At 44.5% G+C, this 25,626-nt stretch overlaps 1 protein-coding gene across 2 annotated transcripts in view; it reads right to left on the bottom strand.

Annotated features, from left to right (window-relative positions):
- Positions 1 to 25,626, bottom strand: part of mei-41 (meiotic 41) — a 128,016-nt gene that overhangs the window by 37,140 nt on the left and 65,250 nt on the right. For both annotated transcript variants that reach the window (XM_065441630.2, XM_070531796.1), the window contains 8 exons: positions 22,563 to 22,735; positions 16,096 to 16,201; positions 15,429 to 15,579; positions 13,466 to 13,559; positions 10,818 to 10,901; positions 10,036 to 10,151; positions 805 to 940; positions 19 to 161 (listed from right to left, as the gene is read on the bottom strand). In XM_065441630.2, the coding sequence (XP_065297702.2) occupies positions 19 to 161; positions 805 to 940; positions 10,036 to 10,151; positions 10,818 to 10,901; positions 13,466 to 13,559; positions 15,429 to 15,579; positions 16,096 to 16,201; positions 22,563 to 22,735 (1,003 nt within the window). The remainder of the gene's footprint in view (positions 1 to 18; positions 162 to 804; positions 941 to 10,035; positions 10,152 to 10,817; positions 10,902 to 13,465; positions 13,560 to 15,428; positions 15,580 to 16,095; positions 16,202 to 22,562; positions 22,736 to 25,626) is intronic.

Raw genomic sequence — 25,626 nt, 5'->3', positions numbered from 1 at the left:
CTTTCAGGGTGCACTCACTTTCTTGCCAGCTTGGCGCTTTTGAGCCAGCACTTGGCGAGTTCTGTTTGCAGAACATCCTTCAGGTCATGGTGCTTCTTTTTGGCGATGCTGAGCAGTGCACGCCGCACATTCCACAGAGGTTCCAGTAGCAGTGGCGAACGCTGCATAGAACAGATGGTGTATCTATGATTGATTCATTCATGGTGTCTAATGTGCCAAAGTAACACCAGGCCTGTGAGACGCTGGTGCGGAGGGCTACAGACTAATCTCGACTACTGCTCGACAATGGCACTGCAGTAGCTCAATTCGCAACAGCATCGCACGCTTAATGTATAGACATAGGCTTGTATCCCAGCTGTGGCCAGTTGTGTTTTTGTCCACCATTATTTTAATTTATTTAACAATTCTACAGTTCACTTAAATAAACAAGTAACAGTTCCACCTGTGCTTTCTTTGTTGTCACTGTCTGTTGGCTTTATGTGGTGGTGACTTAAGAAAACCGGGACTTCTGCTCCCTTTCTCGTTCATTGTAATTATGAAAACATTCGTAGCCATCTTTGCTATCATGGCAATGTACACGACGTTTTAACATAGGCTGAGTGCAGATGGGTAGACAGCAAGGCTAGTTGGTAGATATTCATGGTATTAAAGCGCAAAAAGAAACACACACTGAGACTGAGATACAACACGTTTAAACAAATGTTAAACAAGTTCTAAACAAGTTTTATAAGTGCTTGTCATATTTCAGTTTCTGTCATTATTTGCACTTCAATAGCGTGAATAGGCTGAGTGCATCGCACCCACCTGAACAAGGTCCTCTCGAGCTTTCCAGACTTCAAGCAGTGATGTAAGTTGAGCCTGCTTTTCTTCACGGCTGCTGCCAGGTTCCATGTCAAGTAATACACGGAAGCCCTGCTCCACTTCGGTTAGAATGTGCAACCTGTGAAAGAGCAGAGAATCATGGGAGTTGTGCAAGACTTCAGACTGTCCCCTTATGTGTGACAGCCAGCGAATGTCACAGGGTACTACCATTAAAGCTTCTGATGGGTGTGTACTACACCCTGTGCTCAAGGCTGTGCACCCATTCTAGCCATTCGAAGCCTCCAAGTAAGAATATATCAGCAGTTGTGCAGTCTTTTTGGCCATTTCTTTTAACCCCCAAACACCTGTATTATTAAAGACATAAAGAAAAAAAAACATGCCCAATATATCAAACATTTCTTATGTTACCAAACTTTAACATGTAATGTGTACTTAGTAGAAATGTATGTTGCATGCATTACTCACTTTTACAAGCATAAGCCTATGAAGCTGTGAACGTCTTTAACTGAGCACGGCACAGGAAAGTCTTGCAAGGCTCAAACTTTGGCCTGGTCAGGCTGAATTCCATTGGCGTCTACAAGGTACTCGAGAGCGGTTATTTCACGACGGCCGATGTGACACTTTGACGAATTGAGCTGAAGTTTCGTAGCATAAAAAACAGCAAGGACAGTTGTGAGACGTTCAGTGTGGGTTTCAAAAGTTGGAACAAAAACGATTATGTCATCAAGATAACAGACAGATGGTCCACTTCAAGCCTCGGAGAATGTCCATCGTTCTCTCGAACATCGTTGGGGTATTGCAAAGCCCGGAGGGCATGACTTTGAATTGAAAAAGTCCATCAGACATAATAAAGGCTGTCTTCTCGCGATCCTTCTCATAAAAAGCGATCTGCCAGTAGCCAGAGTATTTTTCTATCAATATTTTTCAATCAATTAAAAATATTTCACCCTATGTAGACAGTCAAGTGCATCATCGATACAAGGCAATGGATATACATCCTTTTTGGTGATTTTGTTCAGATGGCAATAGTCAACACAAAATCTCCAGGTGTTGTCTTTTTTCTTGACCAGGACAACTGGTGAGGCCCATGGGCTAGTGGAAGGCTCGATGATGTTCTTCAGCATCTTCGTGACTTTGCTTTGAACAATGCTGGGCTCAGCAGCAGACACACAGTATGGATGGTGATGGACGGGACTTGCACCGCCAGTGTGAGTTCGATGAGTGATTACCGCTGTCTGGCTGAGTGGGTGGTCATCGAAATAAAAAATATCACAGTAACTAAACAGAATGCACCTAAGATCTTCTGTTTGAGCTGGAGAGAGGTTGGTAGTGATCATTTTATCAACATTGTGGTAGGGTGACGAAACCGAACGGGAACAAGCGACAATAAGGCTGACAAAGACAGAGATAGTGGGCATGAGTGGAGGTGTCTGGTACTCGTACACAGGTGTCAGATGGGCCACTGTCATGTTACCGGGAAGAGCATGTGCAACAGACCCATGGTTGAGAACAGGCAGCCAAGTAGAATTATTGACGATGGTGACAACGGTACTTGGCAGCACGATGCCATGCTGTAGAATGACGTCGACAAGCGAAGAGACGGTATAGTCGCCATCAGGAACACGTGGTCGAGCATTCAAAGGTACAGTAGTAGCGGCTTGAGGTGGCAACTCGGAGAATTCGGCAGAACACAGGGATGGATGATGTGCATCAGAAACAAAGTAGCTGTCATAAGGAAGGTCCAACTGCACGACACCTGTAGCGCAGTCTATTAGGGAGGGCAGAATGGGTTGAAAGAAAGTCTAGCCCCAAAATCAGGTCTTGGAGACAGCGCTCTAACACAATAAATAAGATGGTAATTTGATGGCCAGCAACCATTACCCATGCTCATTACTCATGCTCAATCGTTACTCATGTGTACTGTTTACTGGCGCAAGGGCCAGTTACGGCCAAAGAGCGTTATGCCAGTGTGAGCGATTTCGCAGTGGTGTGATGAGTTCTATGAAGTTGATGTGACGTGGCTGTAAAAGGGCCTTAAAAATAGTCGCTGTAAAGTGCGTAAAATCTATGTCTAATAAGATTATGGCGATGACTAATGATGTGTATTGTGAGCATTAAAATGCATTGCTAAAGAAGCATAAGGTACACAAAATATGTCAGATTAAAAAAATTGGCTAGAGCACTACTGCCTCACCAGGGCCCTTGAAATACAAGGGCCTGGAGGCATGTGCTATGCAATACTACTATCACAGTGGAATCCTCTGAAAAGAGGAGGTGCTACGAATGTATGGCGTTAATAAAATGTAAGACACCATCTTTCAGAAAACCTAGGACTGTATTAGTATGAAAAAACAATTCTTGACAGAGATACATGACAGGATGAAGAGGGATGTGCTGCCGGCATGCTAGGGGAAAATGTCTCTTTCTCTCAGATTCGGCTACCCGACACTCCAGGAGGCCGTGGAGCACGGTCAGCCCTTCCCCACATCTACCACAGGTTGGAGGTTCATTTCCAGTGAGTAGAAAATTATGGGTGCCAAAGTGTCCTATTTTGAGACGACAGAATAGGACAACTGTTCGGCATGATTTTGATGTGGAGGGCCAGAAAGCTAACTGTGGCTTTATCACGTGCAGCTTATTATTTGTTTCAGTGTCCCACATGCACTGTCAGTGCTTTTGCAGTTTGTTTCATAAGAAAGGCCTCAGGTCTGTGACAGGGACAGCAGCGGTAGGATTAACAGCTTGCGATGAAATTGATGTGGCCATCTCGTGTGCCAGAACATTACCCTCAATGCCCCTATGGCATATAATGACATGCTGGTTATATATATACCCTTTACATAGGATGGAATAGAGTTCATTAAGTACTGGACTTTTGTGCTTACAGAGTGACATCAAGGCCATCACGACGCTTAGGGAGTCTGTATATATAACTGCTTTTTGGAGTTTTGATTCCCTTATATGCTTCACAGCCGACAATAGTGCATGGGCCTCAGCCGTAAAGATACTTGCTTCCGGATGCAGCACATCGGATTCCGAGAAGGATGGACCGACGGCTGCATTGGAAACACTGGCATGTGACTTTGATGCGTCTGTGTAGAACTCAGTGGAGGAGTGCTTGTACTGGAGTTCTAGGAAATGCATTCGGATTTCGATCTCTGGAGCGTGTTTTGTAACTTGTAGAAAAGATATATCACATTCTATCAGCTGCCACTCCCAAGGCGGTAGTAGCTTAGCTGGAGGCATTAAGCAATGTTCGAGAAGTAGCACACCCATTTCAACGTTAAGCTCCCTGACACGCAGTGAAAAAGGCTGTCATACAGAGAGACGATTATGAAAGAGTGTAGCGCATGTCATATTGTTCATGGTATTAGAACACGGATGTTGATGATTAGACTCTCTGCAGATGAAGTGACCACTCATTCGATTCTACGTATAAACTTTCAATGGGACTTGTTTTGAAAGCGCCAATGGCCAGCCGGATACCTAATGATGGACAGGATCTAGCATCTTTAGAGCACTCGGGGCGGCATAATGATAGATCACGGCACCATGGTCCAATTGTGATTGAATGATTGTAAAGATTCATTAAACACTTCCTGTTGCTGCCCCATGTTTTGTGGGACTTGCCACCAAGGAAGGGTCTTTACTCAGCTTCAAGATGGGAATAAAAATAGCTTCCTTCCATGAGGATGGGAGGTATCTGGCAGCCCAGATAGAGTTGAAAAGTGCCACAAGTGTCATCTGTGTGTCGGTGTGTAGGCTTTTAATCATGTCATACATGATTCTATCAGCTCGCGGTGCAGAGCTTCTACATGTCCTCAAGGCAGCTTTAAGCTCAGCAATATTAAAAGGACGGTTGTATGGTTCATTCGGACGGCATTTACGATCCAGTGACTTAGGTTCCCCTACTTTTTTATATTTAAGGAATGATTTTATGTAATGTGTGGAGCTTGATACATGCTCGAAGTGTTCGCCCAGAGTGTTGGCCTGGTCTTCCAAAGTAATCCCTTGATCGTCAACTAAGGGCAATGGGTGGATTTGCTGCCCCTTTAGCTTTCTTAGGCCATTCCATACTTCAGAATCTTGAGCGTAGGATGTGATGCCCGTGAGAAACCTCTCCTAGCTAGCTCTCCTTGCCTTTTTTCATGTGCGCCTTCCTTGTGATTTTACCATTTTAAATTCTATGAGATTTTATGCAGTCGGCGACGCAGCAAACCTCACACTTTGTTTTGTTTCTTTCGAGCCAGACTACACTGCTCATTCCACCAGGGGACCTACCTTTTACATGAAAGACCCTGTGTTTGTGGAAAGAATTTTTCAGGTCCGTTGAGTATAAAACAAGTAAAATACGCTACTGCTTCATCTATGCTAAAATCGGTGATAAGATGTCGTGATAAGTAAGTGGAGTCCTTAAAATAATTCCATTCGGTGGAGGATAGTTTCCACCGGGGGGCATATGGAGGGCATTTGTGTTGAGGTATTAAATTTAACATTACAGGGAAGTGGTCACTTCTGTAAGGATCTTCGGTTGGATGCCATTGCAAGTCAGGGAAAATTGAAGCAGAGCCAATCGACAGTTCTATTGATGAATATGTATTATGGTAAAAATTATAATACGCTGGCTCTTTCTTATTGAAGAGGCACGCACCGGAGTTTACAAGAAAATTTTCAATAAAACGACTTCTCGCGTCACATCGTGAGTCTCCCCACATGGTGTTGCGGGCATTAAGATCGCCTACGAGTATGCAGGGATCCGGGAACTGATCAATTAGGTTATAAATGTAGCTTTTTTTGAGATGATAATTAGGGGGTATGTATATGCAACATACAGTGATCAATTTATTAAACAGAATTACCCGAACTGACTCTGCCTCAAGGGGTGTCTGAAGGGCGACATGATGACAAGCTACAGACTTGCTGACAACTATTGCTACACCGCCAGATGAGGCATATGCCTCATTGTGGTCTGTACAACAGATGGTGTACTGACTAAGAAAGGTTGTGTGTGTGGGTTTCAGATGTGTCTCTTGAACACGCAGCAACTTTGGATTATGTTTGTGTAGAAGTTCTGTAATGCCGTCTAGGTTATGAAGAAGTCCTCTAACATTCCATTGTATTATTTGTGCCTCCATGATGATAAATGTGTTTGTGCTGTGTGTTTAAGAGAAGAGGATTAGCTCATGGGCCCTTTCCAGGAGCCGTGAGGTGCGTTTTTTTTTTGAGCGATCACGAGAGTTGTGTTGCTCCTTGGGCGCTGGCGGCACCGTCTTACTGGCTGTTGTGTTCATTACCTCTTGCGAGCGCTGCCTTTGACCTGAAGGCCTCGTCTCGACAGATGAGACCTTTGAGGCCACTGGCCCAGAGGTCGATCGATGGTCCCTTCTGCTGGAGCGGCGGAGCAACGCTAGCTGCAGCCACAAGAGGGGCGGATGGCGTCACCGCCGGCTAACTGCGTGTGGGCCGAACAGCCGCCAGAAGCCATTGTGTCGCCGCCCCTTGACGCACCACATCGGCAAAGCTGTTCTTGGGCAGGTATGAAACCTGCCTTCGTGCCTCCTGGAATGTTATGTTCTCTTTTACTTTGACTGTTACTATTTCTTTTTCTTTTTTCCATGATGGACAGGACTGCAAGCATGTAGTGTGCTCCCCATTACAATTCACACAGTGGAGACAGTTTTGACATGATTCCAAGAGGCGTTTGTTAGCACTGCATTTTGCACAAGTCTGATGGCCTCAGCAGTTCTGTGAACTGTGACCGAATCTCTGGCACTTAAAGCATCGTAGGGAACTTGGGATGTACAGTCTGACTTGTATCTTCACATACTCTGTCTCGATAGTATTGGGCAGGTTGCCTAACCCAAATGTAAGTACGATGCTTGGTATCGATTTCTTTTCCGTCACGCCTCATTTTAATTCTTTTGACATTGATCACGTTCTGATCATTCCAACTCTCTAGAAGTTTGGCTTCAAACAATTCTAACAGATCACCATCAGGAACAACGCTGCGAGTAGTATTCATGGTATGGTGTGGGGTCACTGTTACTGGAACACCCCCAAAAGATTCAAGATGGGGCAATTTTTCATGTTGTTCCTGGTCGCAGAGCTCTAGAAGTAGATCACCGCTTGCCATTTTCGATGCTTTGTAACCGTGACTGAAAACTTCCGCCAGAGATTTCTAGACGATAAAAGGGTGAGATCATTCTCACCGCCTTCTCAGGTTTATCAGAGTTTATCAGGATTACATGAAAGCGGGGAAGGTTCTGTGTTCGACTGCCAAAAAACTTAAGACATCTTCAGTGCGCCCTCGTTTCTGAGGGCAATCAGGAAGTGAGGAAAAGAAGTTTCCATGAATACCCATAAAAAATTTGACAACAGCGCCGACTGCCCACCACGGAGCCCAACGGGGGGACACAGCAGAGCTTGTATACAAGTCTGCACGTCACTATAACCAAATATGGTGTACCCAAGGTAGAATAGCCACACATGGTTAACCCTTGCCGCCAAGGAGAAAGGAAGTAAATGGAAAAGAGAAGACAGGAAAGGCCAAAAAGTGAGAGAGAGAGACAGGTAAAGGCGACTGCCAATTTCCTCCAGGTGGGTCAGTCTGGAGGTGCTTTTTATGTGAAGCAGAGGCCAAAGAGGTGTGTTGCCTCTGCTGGGGGGCCTTAAAGGTCCGAGCACCCGGCATCGGCTCAACCCCCAGATTCCTCTTTCCCCAGGAACAGCTAAGCAGCGCATGGCTACACGCGGGAAAGTCCAACCCTCATGTGCTTGGGTACGTGGTGTCGCAACACACCAAACGCCCGCTGACGCAGACGTCCATGCGGGGATGTGCTGTACACATGCCAACAACCGATGGCATACTGCCGACGGCAACGCATGTTGTGCACGGTACAACAGGTGTGAGGACCTTTCTGAGTCTTTTGCGAAGGGCGGCACTCGTTACAGACATCTGCGCACCAGTGTCGACAAGGGACTTAACTAGAACTCCATCCACCTCAACGTGTAATATACTTCCAAGGCTAGGCAATGTGATCAGAGGATTTGCAGGTCGGGTCATTGACGCAGTGTCACCTCCAGGAGCTGCATCGACTAGTTTTTCTGTGGCAGTAACGCGGGGGCAGAAGAGTGACAGGGCTGTGGCGAACGAGACCAACGACTTAGGGGTGATGGTGACCAGCTGGTTCAGAATGTCATAGGCATGTTGTCAGTGTTCATAGATGAAGGACGCACAGAGAAACGGGGAGCATCTTGATCTGGACGGTTGGACGGGAAGCTCCACCGAGGGGGTAATGACCAATGACTGCGGTAATGACGAGCGATATGTCTAACATGCGAGCAATTGAAACAGATCGGCCTATGATCCGGTGTTCCCCAGTTGGCCAGGTTACGACGGCGAGTTGTAACCACTGAAAACGGCGAAGCAGTGGTTGGGCGTGGTCGGTCCTGACTGACAGCGGCATCACGAATGAAACAAAGAGACAGGAGGCCTAAATTTGCCATCTCTTGTCTGACAACTGCCTCTATAAGTGAGACAGAACAAGCGTTGTCTGGGCAATGCTGACGAGGAACGGCGGGAGACGTGGCCTCGAGCTCGCGACGAATTAACCGCGTCAGATTTTCTTGTCCAGACAGAGAATGTCAATGTGGCTGTTCCTTACACGAAGGCGTCGAAGCTGTATTTGGTAGCCTGTTGAGCTGCTGCACAATGCGGCGACTTTTCATCAGTTTGAAATTGCGGCACTCTTTGATGATCGCGTCTACCGAGTCATAGTTCTTGCAGACAAGCAGGTTGAATGCGTCATCTGCTATGCCCTTTAGGATGTGGCCAATCTTATCAGTCTTGTTCATGTCTTCATCAACTTTATGAAAGAGCGCGAGGACAACTTTCGTGTTCAGCGTTCCTGGTATTTCCTGGTATTAGCGAGGACAATCCAGTCTTCAACGTCCGTACCATCGATGCCATTGAAGGTCCCTGGGTCTCGCGGCTGGGACAACACGACGGAAGTCAAAGTCTGCAGCACCAGAGGTGGGCGATCAGTCATTGTGGCGCGTTGGCTGGCAATCATCATGTCAGGGCTCACCCGGCGACTGCTTCGGAGCTCCGTATTGGTACCCCGCACCTCCACCAAAATGTTGTGAGCCGGAGACAAGTGTGAATGCTGTTTATGCAAGCCAAATGCTCAAGGCACCAGCTAACACTAGAACATGGCGGCCGAAGTGCCCCAGAACAACATTTCTTCGTCATCGTCTCTTGGTTGCACATCCTGTTCTGTATCGCGACAATATTGTTTTGAAGAATCTTATGCACAAAAAGTGCTGCTGTTTAAAAATTATCTTCACAAATATGCATGAGACTTAAGTGTAAGTGTCTGAACATAGCATGTTCACATGTTAATGGAAGGAAGGTACAATGACAAAATGAACAAGTAGACAAACACTCAAATGCATGACTTGACATGCATCTGAGTGTTTGTACTGTATCTGAGTGTCTGAGACATGTACCAACCGGCCAAGGTTAGCACTTTATTGCATAACTTGAAATGTGTGAGCCAACATGGTGCCTTTTCAGCAAACAAAACAACAGAAACTGCGTCCAGGATAAAAACTGCTGAGATAAGCACAGCTATGACTGTAAATTAAAGGTTAATTTAATTAACCAGATAAATTAACCAATTGTTGCAGTCATATGAAGGTCAAATTAACAGAAGCTTACACTTAATACCAATGTCTATATACGAGTTGCTGGGATTGGCACACATACAAAGTTTTATTTTTTCATTTATTATTATTATTATTTAAGTACAGTGAATTCCACCGATTTGGGATTCAGAGTTGCTTTTCATACTTGTGCAGAATAACTAGCAAGCTCTGGTTTAGTAGATGATTGGCACAAAAACGTTTTTACAGAAAACATTTGTTACTTTATGTAACTGTGTAGGCATTTCACAACATCTCTGACACTGAAATGTGTAAGTTTGAAAGCCCCACTTATGTACTGTTTGAACAAAGACACAGGGTGCCACATTTCTACTTAATAGCAGCAATTCTTTTATGAGCTGGTGTTATTTGCATTCTGTTGAAAATGTGAATGATTAAATTGGAACTGAAGTGAACAGAAGTGTGCCCAGCGCAAAGCTATGGGACGCCCAAGTTTGAGTAGTGGTCTAAACCTGTCCCGTTACTAAAAGTGCGTAGCACAGCACACACCTGGAAACGTAACGGTAGCCCCTCTGGTAAGCCTCCTGCTCCATGGCTGCTGCTGCAAGAGGGCTCGCCTGGTGACTGCGTGCTTGAGCAAGGCTGTCCAAGAATGACTTTTCATCCTGGCATTGCACAGTGAGTGAGAATCCAAGATCAAATCAAACTATGGGGTTTAGAACGGACAGTAAAGACAACTACTAAATTAGTCTAGACAGACCAATCAGTGCATAAGAACTTTGTTTTTGTTAATTTTGTGATAAGAGGTGGATTACTGTAAGAGAAAATGAAGGCCAGACTTCCATTTCCTAAATTTCGTGCTAAAACCTGAAAATACAGTGCTGGTACTTCAGTGTGACATCAAAGATTTCAAGGTATTTTCTCCAATCTGAGCCGATGTGCCACAGTAAGAATTCTGAAACTATGCAAGTTTAATTTTTGGCTTCATGAAATGACACATTTGTAGTGCATCTTTAGCTATAATAAAATGAATTAGGCCCAACCAGATGCTATTAAAATTCATGATGTCACAGCAAGCTGGTGCAGGAACTTCAGGGTGGTGTTGCCACTTATATTTCAGTTTTCCATCTTTTCTGGCTTAAAAGAATAATTAAACTATGGGGTTTAATATTCCGAAACTGCGTAGTGGGTATAACAGGCACCATAGTGAAGAGCTCCAGATTACGTTCGACTACCTGTGGTTCTTCAATGCGCACCTAAACGTAAGTACACAAGCATTTTTTCGTGCCTCAGCCATTAGGCAATGTAAAAAAACAGAGAGAAATGCTTACCAGATTGTAAGCAGAAAGGAGAAGTCGACCTGTGGCCACACCCCATGAGCTCCAGCTGTTTCCAGAGTCTTGCGGTATTGAATCCTACAGAACAGCACAAGGTGCCCACTTTGAAAAGTTTCAATGAAAGAGAACTCTAACGCGATGTGGAAGGTCTAGGTCATCATAATTAAATGTGCTTAAGTAATATGTGCAGCTTTGTGCAGTGCGTATAGACTCCCACGGTGATAGTTGACCATGCAATTGATACCAACTGCTTTCAGGCATGTACACAACAACTTCTGCTTTATACTGCAGCTACATCATTACATCAATGGATCACTTATTCATACAATGCGTACAAGTACATGGATATGTAAGCATATAGAAGCAGAACAGTTTGTAAAAAATTACACATAGTAACAGTAAACTGTGTGCACCCACACACATGCACGAAAGATTCCCTTTCTATGCTTCGTCCTCATCCATGTGTCTACCTGGCAATGCATACTGAGCATAAAACTAAACTATATTGCTTTTTAGAGAAAAAAGAAAGGGTAGGAAGTGGAGAAGGTGAAAAAGAAGAAAGTCTGCCTCGACTTCAAGAACACGTCTATGAGCATTAGGCAGGTTACACACGCAAGCCTTAAGGCACAGCGACAATGAAGAAAAAACACACGCCACATGCCTCCGGCGGTAAAACGCTGCTATGGCAGTGTGGCCACAACGAATGATGGCGCGGTGCTGCAAGAGTCATGTGACAGCATGAAAATCTCGCCTCCTCTCTTCTACTCTGCATGTAGGTGCGAGATGTCGTGCATTTTTTCTTTTGTCTACTGACAGGTCGGCACGGTGTTTAAGTATGGTGATGACGTCGTTGTCAGCGTGATCATAATCATGTCAGTGTGCTCCATTCTGTTGAGGCATTTCCATATTCGAAAAACAAGAACGAGGCATTGTGTGCCGCCTCCACATCCTTGTATTCAGGGTTTGTCTTGTTGTACAGTATTGGACATTGGCGCACTGTCTCCAAAAACCTTTGTATCAGGACGTCTCGGTTTAGACTCATAATTGTAAAAACAAATGCGAACAATGTCAACCAAAACAAGCGCAAACGAGAGCTGACACAAGCAGATGATAGTGCGAAACGAGTTGTCTGGCCAGCACCAGACGTAAGTGCGAAACGAGTGGTCAGATAGCTCTGCATGACACCAGTTTCCTGCGTGCACATCACTGATATGGCTGCTGTCATTGGTCTCCTCTGTTCGCAGCAAGCTGCGAAAAATACCTCCAGAACCCATCCCTCCTGCTGCACGAGAAAGCTGCCATGCGGCAGCTTCTGCAGTGCATGTTTTGCCACCGGCGTTGCGCCGCGCTTTTTCTTCTAGTGTGGCCGGGGCTTTATCGGTCATAGGCTAAGGCACACATTATGCATAATTATCATGAACAGTTCCTTTTACTACCAGCAAGTATTCATAATTTATATTGTTACTAAAATCAGTTTTCATAGGCTCAATATCCCTACTCATCTTTATAAGAACATGCATGCTGTTCAAACATGCGTAAGTTACAAAGACATTGTGTGCAAAAGACACAGTTATGGCAGTAGAAGAAAACAAGTGCAGCATATCTTGAGGCATACTAATTAATAAAACTGCTTGTAGTGCTAAAACACATAAATCTCAACTTGTAATAAAATTTTAGAGGTTAACACAGTTCACAATCTTTGATATGCTTCGTAAAGTAATACAGTACTTAGAGCACTAAAAACACAAAGGACGTAGAAAAAGACACACACACCACACGTGTAGTGTGTGTCTTTTTCTACATCCTTTGTGTTCTTAGCTCTCTAAGTTTTTATTATAATGCATAATGAACTAGCCCAGTTATCCATCCTTTCGTGAAGTAAGTTGAAGCATGAACTAGATCTGCAACCCTCTCTTTGCCCTTTACAGCGTCTCAATCTCGCAATATTTTGTGCTCCTATTTTGTGCCATCACAACGGGTGCCAAGCCATCGCTGTATATTATGATGTGTACATTGTTTTGCTTTATGATGGTGACGATTTTTCACAGGATTTTTTTTACTGCTGGCGCTGACTTTTTAACGAAGAATCTTGTCGAATCAGAACGCGCACACAATGCGAATGCTTTTGTACATTCTCGGATGTAAGTGAGCATGAGTGATTATTCTGAAATATACTGTGATAATATGTATAAATTGCGGACGCACTTGACCTGTGAGATGCGCTAAGAATACGTTGTGAGGGCAGCATACTCGGCTTTTGGTACTTTTTAATGGCACAATACAGCTGACCTCCATACGACAAAATAAAAGCTGCTGGCAACGAAGTCACTATGTGATCAACAGTAATGTATAACCATCGAAATGGTGAACAGAAGTTTCTCACAGAACCCTAACAACCTGGATACTGTGAGTACCAGCATGATGGAGCCTGTCAGAATTTCATATTTGATACAGACAGGATGGTGTGCTTTTGAGTGTTTGATCTTAACCAACGAAGCAAGGGTGTTTAAATCTTTGGCTACAATTGCGCAGATGACAGAACATCATCCAAGCTCTGTTTTTCTTGTGTGCATACAAAAGTTTCCACGTTTGAATAGAGTGTACGTACTTGACCAGCAGCATGTACAAAGTGATGAGCTGACCTGAGTCTGCAAGAACTTTTGAAGCAAGTCCCAGCTGCAAAGCCTCCAGGCAGCTTCCGCTTGATACTCGATTATGTCTGGCAGCCAGTCACTCCTTACGATGTAAGACAAGAGATTTCGATTTCAATATGGCAGCAACAATAAATATAGAGCAGTGCCTTTGCTACGGAGAAAAGCCTACGCTATGCAGCATTCCACTTATTTGTAGACGATCATTTAAGGAGCTTTTGTTTTTATCATTTATGGTTGTTGTTACCAATCATAAGCCACTCAAACCAAGAAAGTTAAGGAAACATGACACAAGGCTTAACTAATATTTGACCAAAACTCTTTGTTTTGCAGTTCCGTTACTCTAATTCAGCATCATTAAAAATTATGAGCATAAATGAGATGCAAAAAGCTTGTGTTCTCGTTTATTTCTGCTTGGAATAAAGGTAGTGTATATGACAATCACAAAGTACAATGCAGATTTTATGGATGCGTAGCAGATTTTTTATTTTCAAGCTTTTGTTTTTATAGACCGGTTTAATGGGCAACTCTGCCGTTTTTTAACCATGTTAGGATATAAAATGGCATTGGCAGCCGTGTCACAGGTAAGGTGGTTCAATTTGCTTAGAAATTCATCAAGAATTTTAAATAACCAATAAATGGGATACCGAAACCGAAACGGGTTGCTGCTTCGTGTGATGTCATGATGAGTCGATCACGTCAGACCTTCCACTACCATAATGCAAACATACAGAATGCGTGCTAAGCGCATAGTACACGTGGCGCTAACGCCAAATAAGCGAAGCTGATGATATCTCCTGACGCCACAGGGAGCTTTTACAAATTTTCCAAACAAGCCAGCAGTGATTTCAGCGACAGTGGCGGTGTAGTCTCTGACGTCACAAACACAGGGTGGGCAGTAAAAAGTAATGAATCAGGAATGCAACCAATCTTTAAAATTCATTTTCAGGAAAACTAAATGACTTGCAGCCATATAGTTTGGCATAGATAATCAGAATACAAATGCAAATGCAAATTCAAATTTTTATTAAGATCGGTGGACATCGAAGCTTAACAAGCTTTAAGCTTAATGAGCAAAATCCAGGAATTCAATGTTATGTCATTAAACTGAATGCTTTCTTATAAAATTATTACTGTATAATTGCAGATACTGTGTTGTAACTGGTAATCAGTGATTGCATAAGCACATTAAGGCTGGTGTTGAATTGTGTTGGAACATACAGTGTGCACTTGAAATAGACAGACATAACCACAAACTTAAGTGCTTAGCTATTGACTGGAAAAAGACTAACAGCTAGACATCAGATGTCAGGGTCCCATACTGTACATACATTGTGGGACCAGCTTCTGAAGCTGTGAAAATGCAAGGCCGTCACTAATTAATTATTCACATCATGAGAGCAAAGTCTCGACATCAGAAGCATGCAGTTTAAGATTAAACTGACACAATGTTCCCAACTGCATATTGCAAGTCAGAATGGAAGTCAGTTTTGCGCACTGTTGTAGTGCCTCTGTTATAAGTGCAATGTCTCACTGCTTTATGAGCACATCATTATCTTTTGGTATTCTTTTGTGCAAATAGAGATTTCTGGTTATGTTTGTTTAAACAGATTATGACTTTTTCATGTGTTTCTTTTTTAAACCTCACTCCTCTCAGCAAGTATGGGCAGTCTGTCGTATTAGTGCTGAAGAATTTTACAGAGAAGCAGGGTACATACATATCTTGCAGTTCAGGTAGAAGGGCACTACACATAACATACAATGCTGCTATTACACTTGTTAGCTTCAATACGCCATGAAGGCAAATACAGCCACACTGGATAAAAAAAGTAACAGTAAATAAATCTCGGAAGCATTTTTATAGCCCCGACAGTCACTTCAAGGGAGAAGCTGTGAAATTTGTCTTGCCCCGAGGCACAATGCTGAGACCAGGCCGAGCCTGGTGTTTGGGTACCTCTCCGCCAGCAGGCCCGACGCATGTGTGAGGGCGGTGCTCGGTTGGTCGAGGCAAAGCAGGCAACTCAGCAGCCCCTGATGATGAGATGCCTGAGAGGTGGGCAGTCGCAGTGCTCGCTCATAGCATGCAAGAGCATCTTGCAGCTTCCCTGCATGGCAATGCAAAATAGTGTCGCACTGTAGGGCCAAACTATCAGGACTGCAACAAACTACCACCGTGACACCAGCTTACATTGTTGAAACTGTTGTTACAAGTCGACAGTGCTGAAACTGCTTGCTGGATGTATTAAGCAACAGCAGTTAGCAACAGGCATAAACCCACTAAATTTTAATGAAATCAACATGTCCTAACCAATATTGTGTTTTTGAATAAAAGCTACACATTGTTGGGCATAAAGCGTTTAGTATAAAGCACAGGCAAAAAGCTGTAATTGCAACATTTTTAAAGAAATTACTTTTGTAGAGTTTTATGGTGATCTAAGTGCTGTCAAGGTTCAATATTTATAACAGAAAAAAAAAAGTTCATGGCTCTGACAGGTAAAAAGAAAAAGAGAATATTGACAGCGTATTGCGGCTTTCCTCAGCCACAAGAGAAAGCATGTCTTTTGCACTATAAAAATTTTGCAAGGAAAATGGTGGTGCTAGGCCAGCAACAGCAAGCTCACCCATTGCCTGGTGCTCAATGATTTGGTCTTCCAAAGATGGCTGACTGTTACGAACTGCGGCCACTCCAGCGACTCCATCAGGCTCATCAAGCGCCACATACACTTTCTGAAATTCGTAAAAGCAATCACACTGTCAAGAAAGCAGGCATACTATGATGACACAGAAGAATATGTTAAAATAAGGATGTCCGAAAAGAAAAATTGCTTCCTCATCTAAACCCCTGAGCAATATAAAAGACATACATAAGCCGTCCACAGGCTGAATTGTCTTAAACTTGAACATAGCCACCATTATATTGCTCATAAAATTTTTTCAACAACGCATGTGATTATATATTTGTTCAGCGAGTGTCAGAGAACCCAATTCACACAAATAACATGTGCTGGTGACCTCCTTAAAAGGAAACAGGTCTACCAGAGGAAAAATTTATAATGCATAATAAAGTTTGCTGTAGTGAATTCTGAAATGAGCTATCATTGGCAACCGAAGAAGCGTGTTTCTGTTCAGCACATTTTATGCAGCAGGCTCCCCTCTTGCCATTTACTGTCACTAATGCTTTCAGAAAACTTGTGCACTTCTTAGGAGGCTCCACCCCTTCACCCAATACAGGCTCAGACTCGCAGGACGGTTTAGGTGAGATAGTTATGAACACTAGATTAAATGTTTTACACAAAATTCATATTTCTGACAAATGTAACACCCATGCTTTCGACTAAACTTCACCTCACAATGCTCACGCTGCAGAACCAAAGCTACAGGTCACATGGTATGGGAGATGCGAATTTACACTTGCACATCAACACTCTATGACATGGCAATGTGTGTGCCAACAGGCATTGGCCAAGTGATAGACACAGGAAGAGATTGCAAAACTACCGTGTCACGTGGGAAGCAGAGGAGAAGTTTGCAGCATCTCATAAAGCTTAGCATGTGCAATGAACCTCCTTGCTATGAGTGTGATGAGCAGTAGTTGAACAAGGAACGTTGCTGAAGCCAACACTTTGACAAGGGGTCTTGTCTTCATGAGAGCAGCAACTGTCTTCTTTAGCAGCATTTTTGTGTACACATAGCTCACTTTCCCCACCCAAATGGGGGAAGAGTTATGCATCATACCACAACCCAAGTATCAAATATTTACCTTTCTTCAAAGAGCTAGAGAAAAGAAAATGCCAACTGCACAGTACGCGAGAGCACGGATGCACGGAGAAGACGAAAAAAGTAGAAGCAAAGACAACGTCCGTCATGAACTGCATTCGATCTAATTACTGTAAATAATGTAGATAGAGTTGTGTTTCATCATAGGCCGTGACCATTTATTTAAAAATCTGGTGCCGAAATCTGCTGGTAGTACACGCCAGGACTCTAATCGGCTAGAGTGCTCATCGAGAACATTGAAAGCGAAGACAGCACGCCGTAAGGACAGGGAAACCTCCTCTAGAGGCCAGACAGTACGACCTGACTGGACCATCCGCCGTTACCGTTCGCCGTGATAAGACACCTACTCAGCAACCATCCGATAAGGTGAGCGAGGTCACACGTTGTTGAAACACAAGATGAACTGCCTCAAAGTCCTCAAAGACAAGCGTACGGCGCGACACCAGGTGGTTACGCGTCTCATCAATGAAGCGAAAGCCGTGATTGAAAACGCTGACAGTGCAAAGATATAATCTTTGACTGAACGACTACACGCCAATAATGTGGACTTGGACAAGCTTAACGCCGAGATAGAAGAAGCTATCCCCGAGTTCATCACAGAATTTGAAACTGTGTTGACTTATCAAGATGCTGCGCGAGGAATGTTGGGGGAGCTGAAGGCTCGGGAGTGGCTGCTTCGTCAAAATCAGCGTTCTACTACTGCCCCTTCCGCAGCTGCAGGTTCATCACATGCACTTGATCGCGCCCCGCACAAATCAATCAAGCTTCCAATTCTACGGTTGCAGACGTTTGACGAACACCTTTGTCATTGGCCTGCTTTTTGGGAGCAATTCAAGGCATGAAAACGAAAAGCTGACGAAAGGAAAACGATTCCAATATTTGAAGAATCTTCTGAGTGGTGCAGCAGCAACTTCAATTTCTGGTCTACAAGCGACAGGTGAGTGCTATGACGACGCCATCGAAATTCTTAAGAGTCGTATTGGCGATAAGAGTCACATTGTGCAGGAGCATCTACGCCGTCTCCGCACACTACCAGCAGTTGCTTCCTCAGGTGTAGACAAGCTTCGAAGACTACTGGATTATGTGCAGTGCCATATCAGAGGCCTGAAAGGTCTAAGCGTCAGTCTTGCTAGCTACGCAACTACGATGACGGACATTCTGTTGAAGGCATTGCCAGCAGACATTGTCATTGGCTATTACCGAAAAGAACACAGTTCAAAGTCATTACCGTCTGCTATCGACAGTTCAGGCTCTGTACAACAGCAAGACTCAACGACAGTGACAGCGGAAGAGGAGTTGCAACAACTCTTGACATATCTTCACGTGGAAGTTGAAAGCCAAGGAAGAAGTGGAGTTCATGACTTTAAAGGAAAGAAATGCGCTAAACCACCTGCGGAGAGAAGAAACTTGCACTCCACCTTACCAACAACAGCTGTCCTGCAGCCTTCCTCGAAAGTTAGAGATAAGGACTGTCTCTTCTGTGGGTCTTCAAAGCACTCAATTTCAGTTTGTGACAGCAGCATCAACCATGAAGAAAAGTTGAAGAAATTGGCTACAGAGAACCGATGTTATCGATACACCATGGGAGGACATCTTGCCAAAGGCTGTTATCGAAAAGCCAAGTGTGGAACATGCAGAGGAAGACTAGTCTCCCCAATGTGCGATCCCAAGTGGAAACCTAAGAAGACTGAAGAAGAAAGTCCCGTAACCGCAAACAGTCTTCATACCAGCCCTCGTGCGTACGTGGATGCTGAGCTTTTATTGCAGACATTTCGGGCATGGATCATTGAAAAAAAGCAAAGGGCCTACATTCGTGGAATTGTAGCCAGCGGAAGTCAGCGCACGTTCATTTGTAAAGATGTGTACAAGACACTTGGCTTGAAAGAACTTTGATCTGTTAATTTACAGCTACATATTTTTGGACAGACAAGCTTGATTACCATACATCATCGCCCTGTCGAAGTAAAACTTCGCAGTCAGTATGACAATCAGAAGTACCTGGTACAGGCCATTGAAGTACCATTTGTCTGCAAGGATGTTGTTCAAGTACCACTCGAGCATGACTGTAAGAACCATTGAAAGCGACAGACACATTCTTGCAGATAAGCTCTTGTTACTGGGCATGGCTGCTGCTCCTGGTATTAGCCTTTTAATTGGTGCTGACCAGCTATGGCAATTCATGTCCGGAGAAATGAAATGATACCACGGCCAGGCAGACTTGGTGGTGCTAGGCTCTGCATTTGGCTGGATGTTACAAGGACCACTTTCATTTAACACCTCTTTGGAAGCAACATTCAACGCAGGCGTATTGCGAGTAAGTACATCTACCGACTCGATCGATAATCTTCTTCGGAGGTTCCGGGAGTTAGAGGGCATCGGGATTGTGCCATTCGACAACACTCCAAATGAGGAACCTAATATGGTGCTAGAAAAATTTGAACACAATATCGCCTTTATCATTGGTCACTACCAAGTAGCCCTTCTGTGAAAAGAAAGCTGTGGACAACTAGAAGAGAACCGATTGCAAGCACAGAAGTGACTGATGTGTCTCGGAAAGAAAATGAAGAACAATCCAGAGTTTGCTGTAGAATATGATACCACTATCAGGAACTATATGAAGATGGGTTATGCCGAGCGAGTACCTAGCCAAATTGATGTGCAACTCTCTAAGCTCTACTACATGTCGCATCACGCTGTTGTGCGAAGTGAGTCGACAATGACTCGAGTACGAGTAGTTTTTTGACGCATCCGTTCATGATCCTGATTCATCGTCCCTCAATGACTTCAGGGCCAAGATCTTCTACAGTCACGAGAAAGTGGCTTCATCGTAATCAGTTACTGGAGCACCTTTGGAGAAAATGGAGGAAAGAATATCTTCTTAGCCTGCGTTCAGCGCACTATGCCAATGTTCAACTTTCAAACAATATGAAAGCTGGTGATCTTGTGCTTCTTTACAGAAAAAATGCCCCACGACAACTATCGAAGACGGGACGAATACAAGAAGTACATCGAGGACGTGATCAGAACCTGTTCGGTGAAGCTTCCAAATGGCTCTGTAGTACGCCGACCCATCCAGCTTCTGTACCCAATTGAACTTTCTTAGCTCTAACAGACTAACTGCACGCCTTTCCGGGGTGCGGAGGATATTGAATATTCACCTTTCTTCGAAGAGCTAGAGAAAAAGAAGCCAATAGCATGGCACGGGAGAGCGCGGAGGCATGAAGAAGACGAAAAAGTAGAAGAAAAGACAGCGTCCGTCATAGACTGCATTCGATCTAATTACTGTAAATAATGTAAATACAGTTGTATTTCATCATAGGCCATGACCATTTATTCTATACCAATTACTATCTTTGTTACATATGAACATGCTGTTAAAGTGTGCCCAGTTGCATGATTAGAATAAAACATGCACTCAAAGCATACAAGAAAGAAAGAAGAAAAAAATAAAAAGAAGAAGGACAGTGGTATTACGGTGCAAACTGTAAGCATACAGAGTTCGATATATCAAAGTCCAGTTCAATTTAAGACATTTATTTTACATGAACATGGCTAAACAGATTAAACATCTGATATCAACAATATTTCGCTGCTGCCGGGTTTGTTGTTGGGGTCAGGGCTGACTGTATTTGAGCTAGTGTGCCTTCCCAGTTCAGAGGAGTATTAGCAGTCACATTGTTTACAAAATGCTTGCACACATCTGCTTCTGTTAAGGTCACTTTTGGGCGTCGTTACCATGGAGTTGCCCAGTAGTGCTCCTTTGGAATTAATTTTACTACTATACTGCTTGTAAGATTAGCTAGGTGTGTGGCTAAGCTTGGAGCCGTTACATCATCGGCACGTGGTGAATTTTCGTTACGGCCATACTGCCTAGGACATTAGGCCTAATTGGCGTGCGCTGCTTTGTCAGGCGTCGGTGACTAAAGTTGCGGTTTGGTGCCGAATCAACGCAGATCAATTCGCAGCAGCTGCATGACACTCGGAAAGCCGACAAACTGCCTCGCAAACGAAAGTAAGTGTACGGCATGGGAACATAAAGTTGCTGCTCATGGCCGCCATCTTGCGACACACTGTACGGCGGCCTTTTGTTTCCGATGCCGTTCGTGGACGCACATCAGCCTCTTTTTGTTGCTTCGAGCTACAAAAAGCTAGCTTGGTTTTACATGGTGGGCACGAAAGTGTCATGTGACCAGTTCGCTGACCACCCGGCTGCATTCGTACGGGGGACGGATGAGGGGAGAGGATGGGGGGGCATCGCGTGAACTTCCCTTGACCCTCTTGATTTCAAGATCTTTGACAGGTTGCAAGCCAGGCTGAACCTAAAATTGAAAAGGCGCTTACTGTACTGTTGGTGCCGACCGCGGTTGACCCGCAAAGCACTAACGATAGATACGCACGTGGAGTGGTGGTTGAATCACGTAATGCGCGGTCCGTGCTCTCATCTGTTGCGCAGATTGGTCTTACGATAACCCACATGCCATAAAGAGTGAAAAGCCCTTCTGTATTTTGAAGGAGAACTGTAAAGCAAAGCTTTCTATGCAATAATAGCCATATACAAAGGTTCAGCATTAAACTAAGAGCCTGATAATCAGAACTACTAATTGTTTAGCTTCAGAGGTAAAAAAAATCCCTTGATTCTATTCAACTGACATTATACTGATAAAAAATATGTTAGAGACATTTATACTACAATTGAGCTGTATTCAGCATTAGTATACTAATTTGGAGCTCACTTAAGTAAAAGCAGACCATACTGTACATCTAGATTTTTATGTATCGAAATTACTGCTAGCTTACTACATTCTTATTATGCAGTGCAGGAGACTCCCGAGCATGTGCATCACTATGCTTCTTGCCAAAAATCTGTAAGCATTAAACTTTGCAATAAATTCTTCTGACACTTCAATATTAAATTAGAAATCAACTATTCAGTGTTTGCACTGCTACTTAAGATACAAACATAGAAACCAACTTTGTGGGTCATGAGTGTGGGTATTAGGTCATGTCAGGTTAGATTAGGCTAGGTTATTACTTCGCTTTTAGCATGACATTACTCCTCACAATGAACATAGAACACAGCCTTACAATGTTGATGATTATTAGGTTAAAAAGATATGCTTGCGCCAGAATTCTTTATCACCACTGTGAGTGCTTCAAAACGGTTATAAGTGTTGAAGAAACATTTAGACAACTTCTGAACTTGCCAAAACAATGCTCCCGGCACTTGCCGAAAACCAAGGCTGTAAATGCTGCTGCATTTAATGCACTCATGTCTAAAAAACATAGACACGTGACAGAACAGCAGGCTCACCTGCAACAACTGCAGGTTCTCTTGCACACACTCAGGGCGGTCATGGAGATATGACTCAAGGTGGAACAGTGCCCGTGTGTAGGCCTGGCAGTTGAACGACACCCGTGCCAGAAGGTCTTGTGGGATACGAGCCACAAAGAGTGCCTCCTCGTCGCTAAGCACCGCTGCTGCCGCTGCAACGCCGCACGTGAAGTTTCAGCACTGTTTCTTAAGTCATCACTGAACACAATTTATGAGGCCATGATGTCCATAACAGATGGGAAGGCAACGTAATGGTGTCAGATACGGGCAAAAATGCATGCACAAATAATGTGTGAACTGAAAAATTCAAAGAATAAAAAAAGAGGGGGGGGGGGCGATTTTGTAGAGTTTTGTATAACAAAGGGTACAGCTTATTTTTCCTTTCAGAGAATGATGTGTGAGATACATATTGAAGTTATATAGACAACCACACAAACACACTACCTATCTCAAGCAAAATCTTTTGCTTTTGCTGTTTTGAATTTTCTCATTTGACTTTCATTCACCATACTGCAGTTTTTGTAAGAAGTGCAGTACAGTGAAAGCTCATTAATACATATCTGCCAGGAATGCGGCATTAACTAAAGACTAAACAGTAGTACGCATTAACCGCCGAGTACAAGTACATAGCTTTTTATGTGCAGCACCACTATCAACAACAACAAAAATAAATGCAATTCCACAGTAAAAGTTACCTAAGAGATGCACTAGTAGAAGGCTTTTCTTTTTTAATGCAGTGAAAATAGTACAGCTTTCTCACACAACCCTGTGATAGCACAAAGCTGATACCAAGCAGCATTTTGAAACTTTGGCAGGGAATATTGGCGGCGAGGAGTTACGGAGTCGCCCTCTATCGGAAGCGCCTCGCTGGCGTAGTATGAGGGATCACGTGGCGCGCTCCTCATAGGTTTTGCTGTCAGCGCTCACTGAAAACACCACGCGCGAGCTTTCCCGGACATTTCTGTAAGTACTTTCGAAACGAGAGAAGTTTCTTACTGTCTAAATAATAATCTTGGGCCAACTGAAAGCACACAATCGTTTACAGCCGCTATCTCTTTACCGAATACGTACAGTGAACGCCACTGCGCGCGGTCGCCGCGATGGAGTCTGCCGAACCGGCTACTTGCGTGAAAGGTAGGTAAACGCTGAGAGCAAACTATGTGAAATATGTTCTTATAGTGTTTGTATAACTAAATGGAGCGTAATAGAATGAAGCCTCAATGGAGCTATCGCACAGGTTCGCAGCGACCGACTGCGCGTCTGCATGCTTGTCCGCGCACTGTTTCGCTTTGGCCGCGTGCGCGTTTTCGCACCGTGCCATGAGCTAGGCCGCAGAATATGAGCATTTGACAGTATACAAGCAACCATTGTTGCATGGGCACTATCAGAGCGGTTCAAAAATAATTTCATTGTAGAGACTCCGACGCCTACGGGGGAGGGACTCTGATGTGCCGTCGCGATGATTCGATCTTTTTTTTTTCTTCTAAATTCTTGGACGTTTCAATATTTTTTCTCGAGTTGCATCGCACTGTATGTTTATCGGTGTTCTCAGCGTGCGATTTCCTGCTGCTTCTTTTTTGTAATCCAGTGCATTAATTCATAACACAGACATGACCATGCATATGCCATGCTTTTTTATGTGCTTCTTACCGCTCCCTTTCCACTCCCGTGAACTTGTCAGTATCTATAGCATCGACAAGTTATAGACTAAACCGTCATGACATTAGTCGGGCAGCGAACTCGGGCGAGCGTCTCGGTGCGCGTTTTCCGAACATAGCAGACCCGGCGCCGTAGCAGAAATCTTACTCGCGTCTGTGCTTGCTGCATACCCGAGTTGCAGCCGATGACTGTTTGCCGGTTTTATGTTTCGCGAGCCAAGCTTCACGCAGCTTCTTGTCCTGCGGCTACGTGTGAATAAGGCTGACACCGGCCTCCGTTACGTGCGTCCGGCCCTGCGGCACCGAGCAGTAGCCTACCATGTTGCGCGCCTTCAAAGGCACCCACTACCTATTGTAGTGCTTACTAGCGTTGTAAAGGAGACACTCGAAGCGGGAAAATTTCGCCACTAAATGGGGACCGCAGCGTCCGAGGGAATTTAAACTCGTTTTGAGCTCCCTTCGGCGCGCCCGAAGCAGCCGACGCGGCCGCTATGTCCACGTGATCCCTCCTAGCACGTCACGCCAACAGTGGCGCCAGGTTTTCCAGTGGTGGAGCTTGAGGCCAATATCGGTTGAGTAGATGATTCATCAGGCTTTTTCTGATGCGTATGCGCACATTTATACAACACTCTGCTATTGTGGAAGAACTGGTGCTGCCTTATTGAAATGCAGTAACTCCTGCAACAGGGTGCCGATCGTCTCGTGTGATTTGTGGTTGTAGCGGGTTGTGGGCTAAGCATTCACCATCATTGTGCTGGAACACTTGCTGTACAGTATGATGCATGTTTGCCGGAAGACTGCACCTGCATTCGTGGTGGTGTTAGGAACGGTTTGCCGAGGTAGCAACATGCAAGTTTTCTCAGCCAGCTGCAGCTGCGAGCGTGGCGAGCTTTCCTGATGAGAACCATGGAAGCCTACCACAATTGCTGCGGTGACTCATTTCGTAGGGACCTCGAGGTGCCGCATCAACACCCCCTCGGCGCCGTTATGGCTAAACGCGATCGGCACACCAACTACTGTTACTGAACCCGCCACCGCCGACCTAGTCTGTTGACACTCGTGGCAACTACATTACGCAAGACAATGGACAACCGGCGGCCACGCTGCGGGGGTCAGCTTGGGGAATACGAGGCGCCTCCTTTGGTCAAGACGTAAGCCCAGAGTTCTGCGAAGCCCGTCTCACCTCGGAGGGGGCAGTGAAACCTGTGTGGAATGTGAGCGTGTAAACCCCCTCCCCCCTTCCCTCAAAGGTGGGCCGGCTACGATGACTCGAACGTTTCCCTCACCAAGAGATCTAGGGAGCACGGAGTGTTTATAAGCGGCTGTCGGTCGCTGCTAGGGTGTGCTCGTGAGCTGCGTGCTCGTCAGTGGGCTCGTCATCGTAC

The sequence above is a fragment of the Dermacentor albipictus genome, chromosome 1, assembly GCF_038994185.2.
Source record: "Dermacentor albipictus isolate Rhodes 1998 colony chromosome 1, USDA_Dalb.pri_finalv2, whole genome shotgun sequence".
NCBI lineage: Eukaryota > Metazoa > Arthropoda > Arachnida > Ixodida > Ixodidae > Dermacentor > Dermacentor albipictus.
Note: the sequence above shows the minus strand (reverse complement) of the source record. Positions and strands in the feature narration are given on the sequence as shown.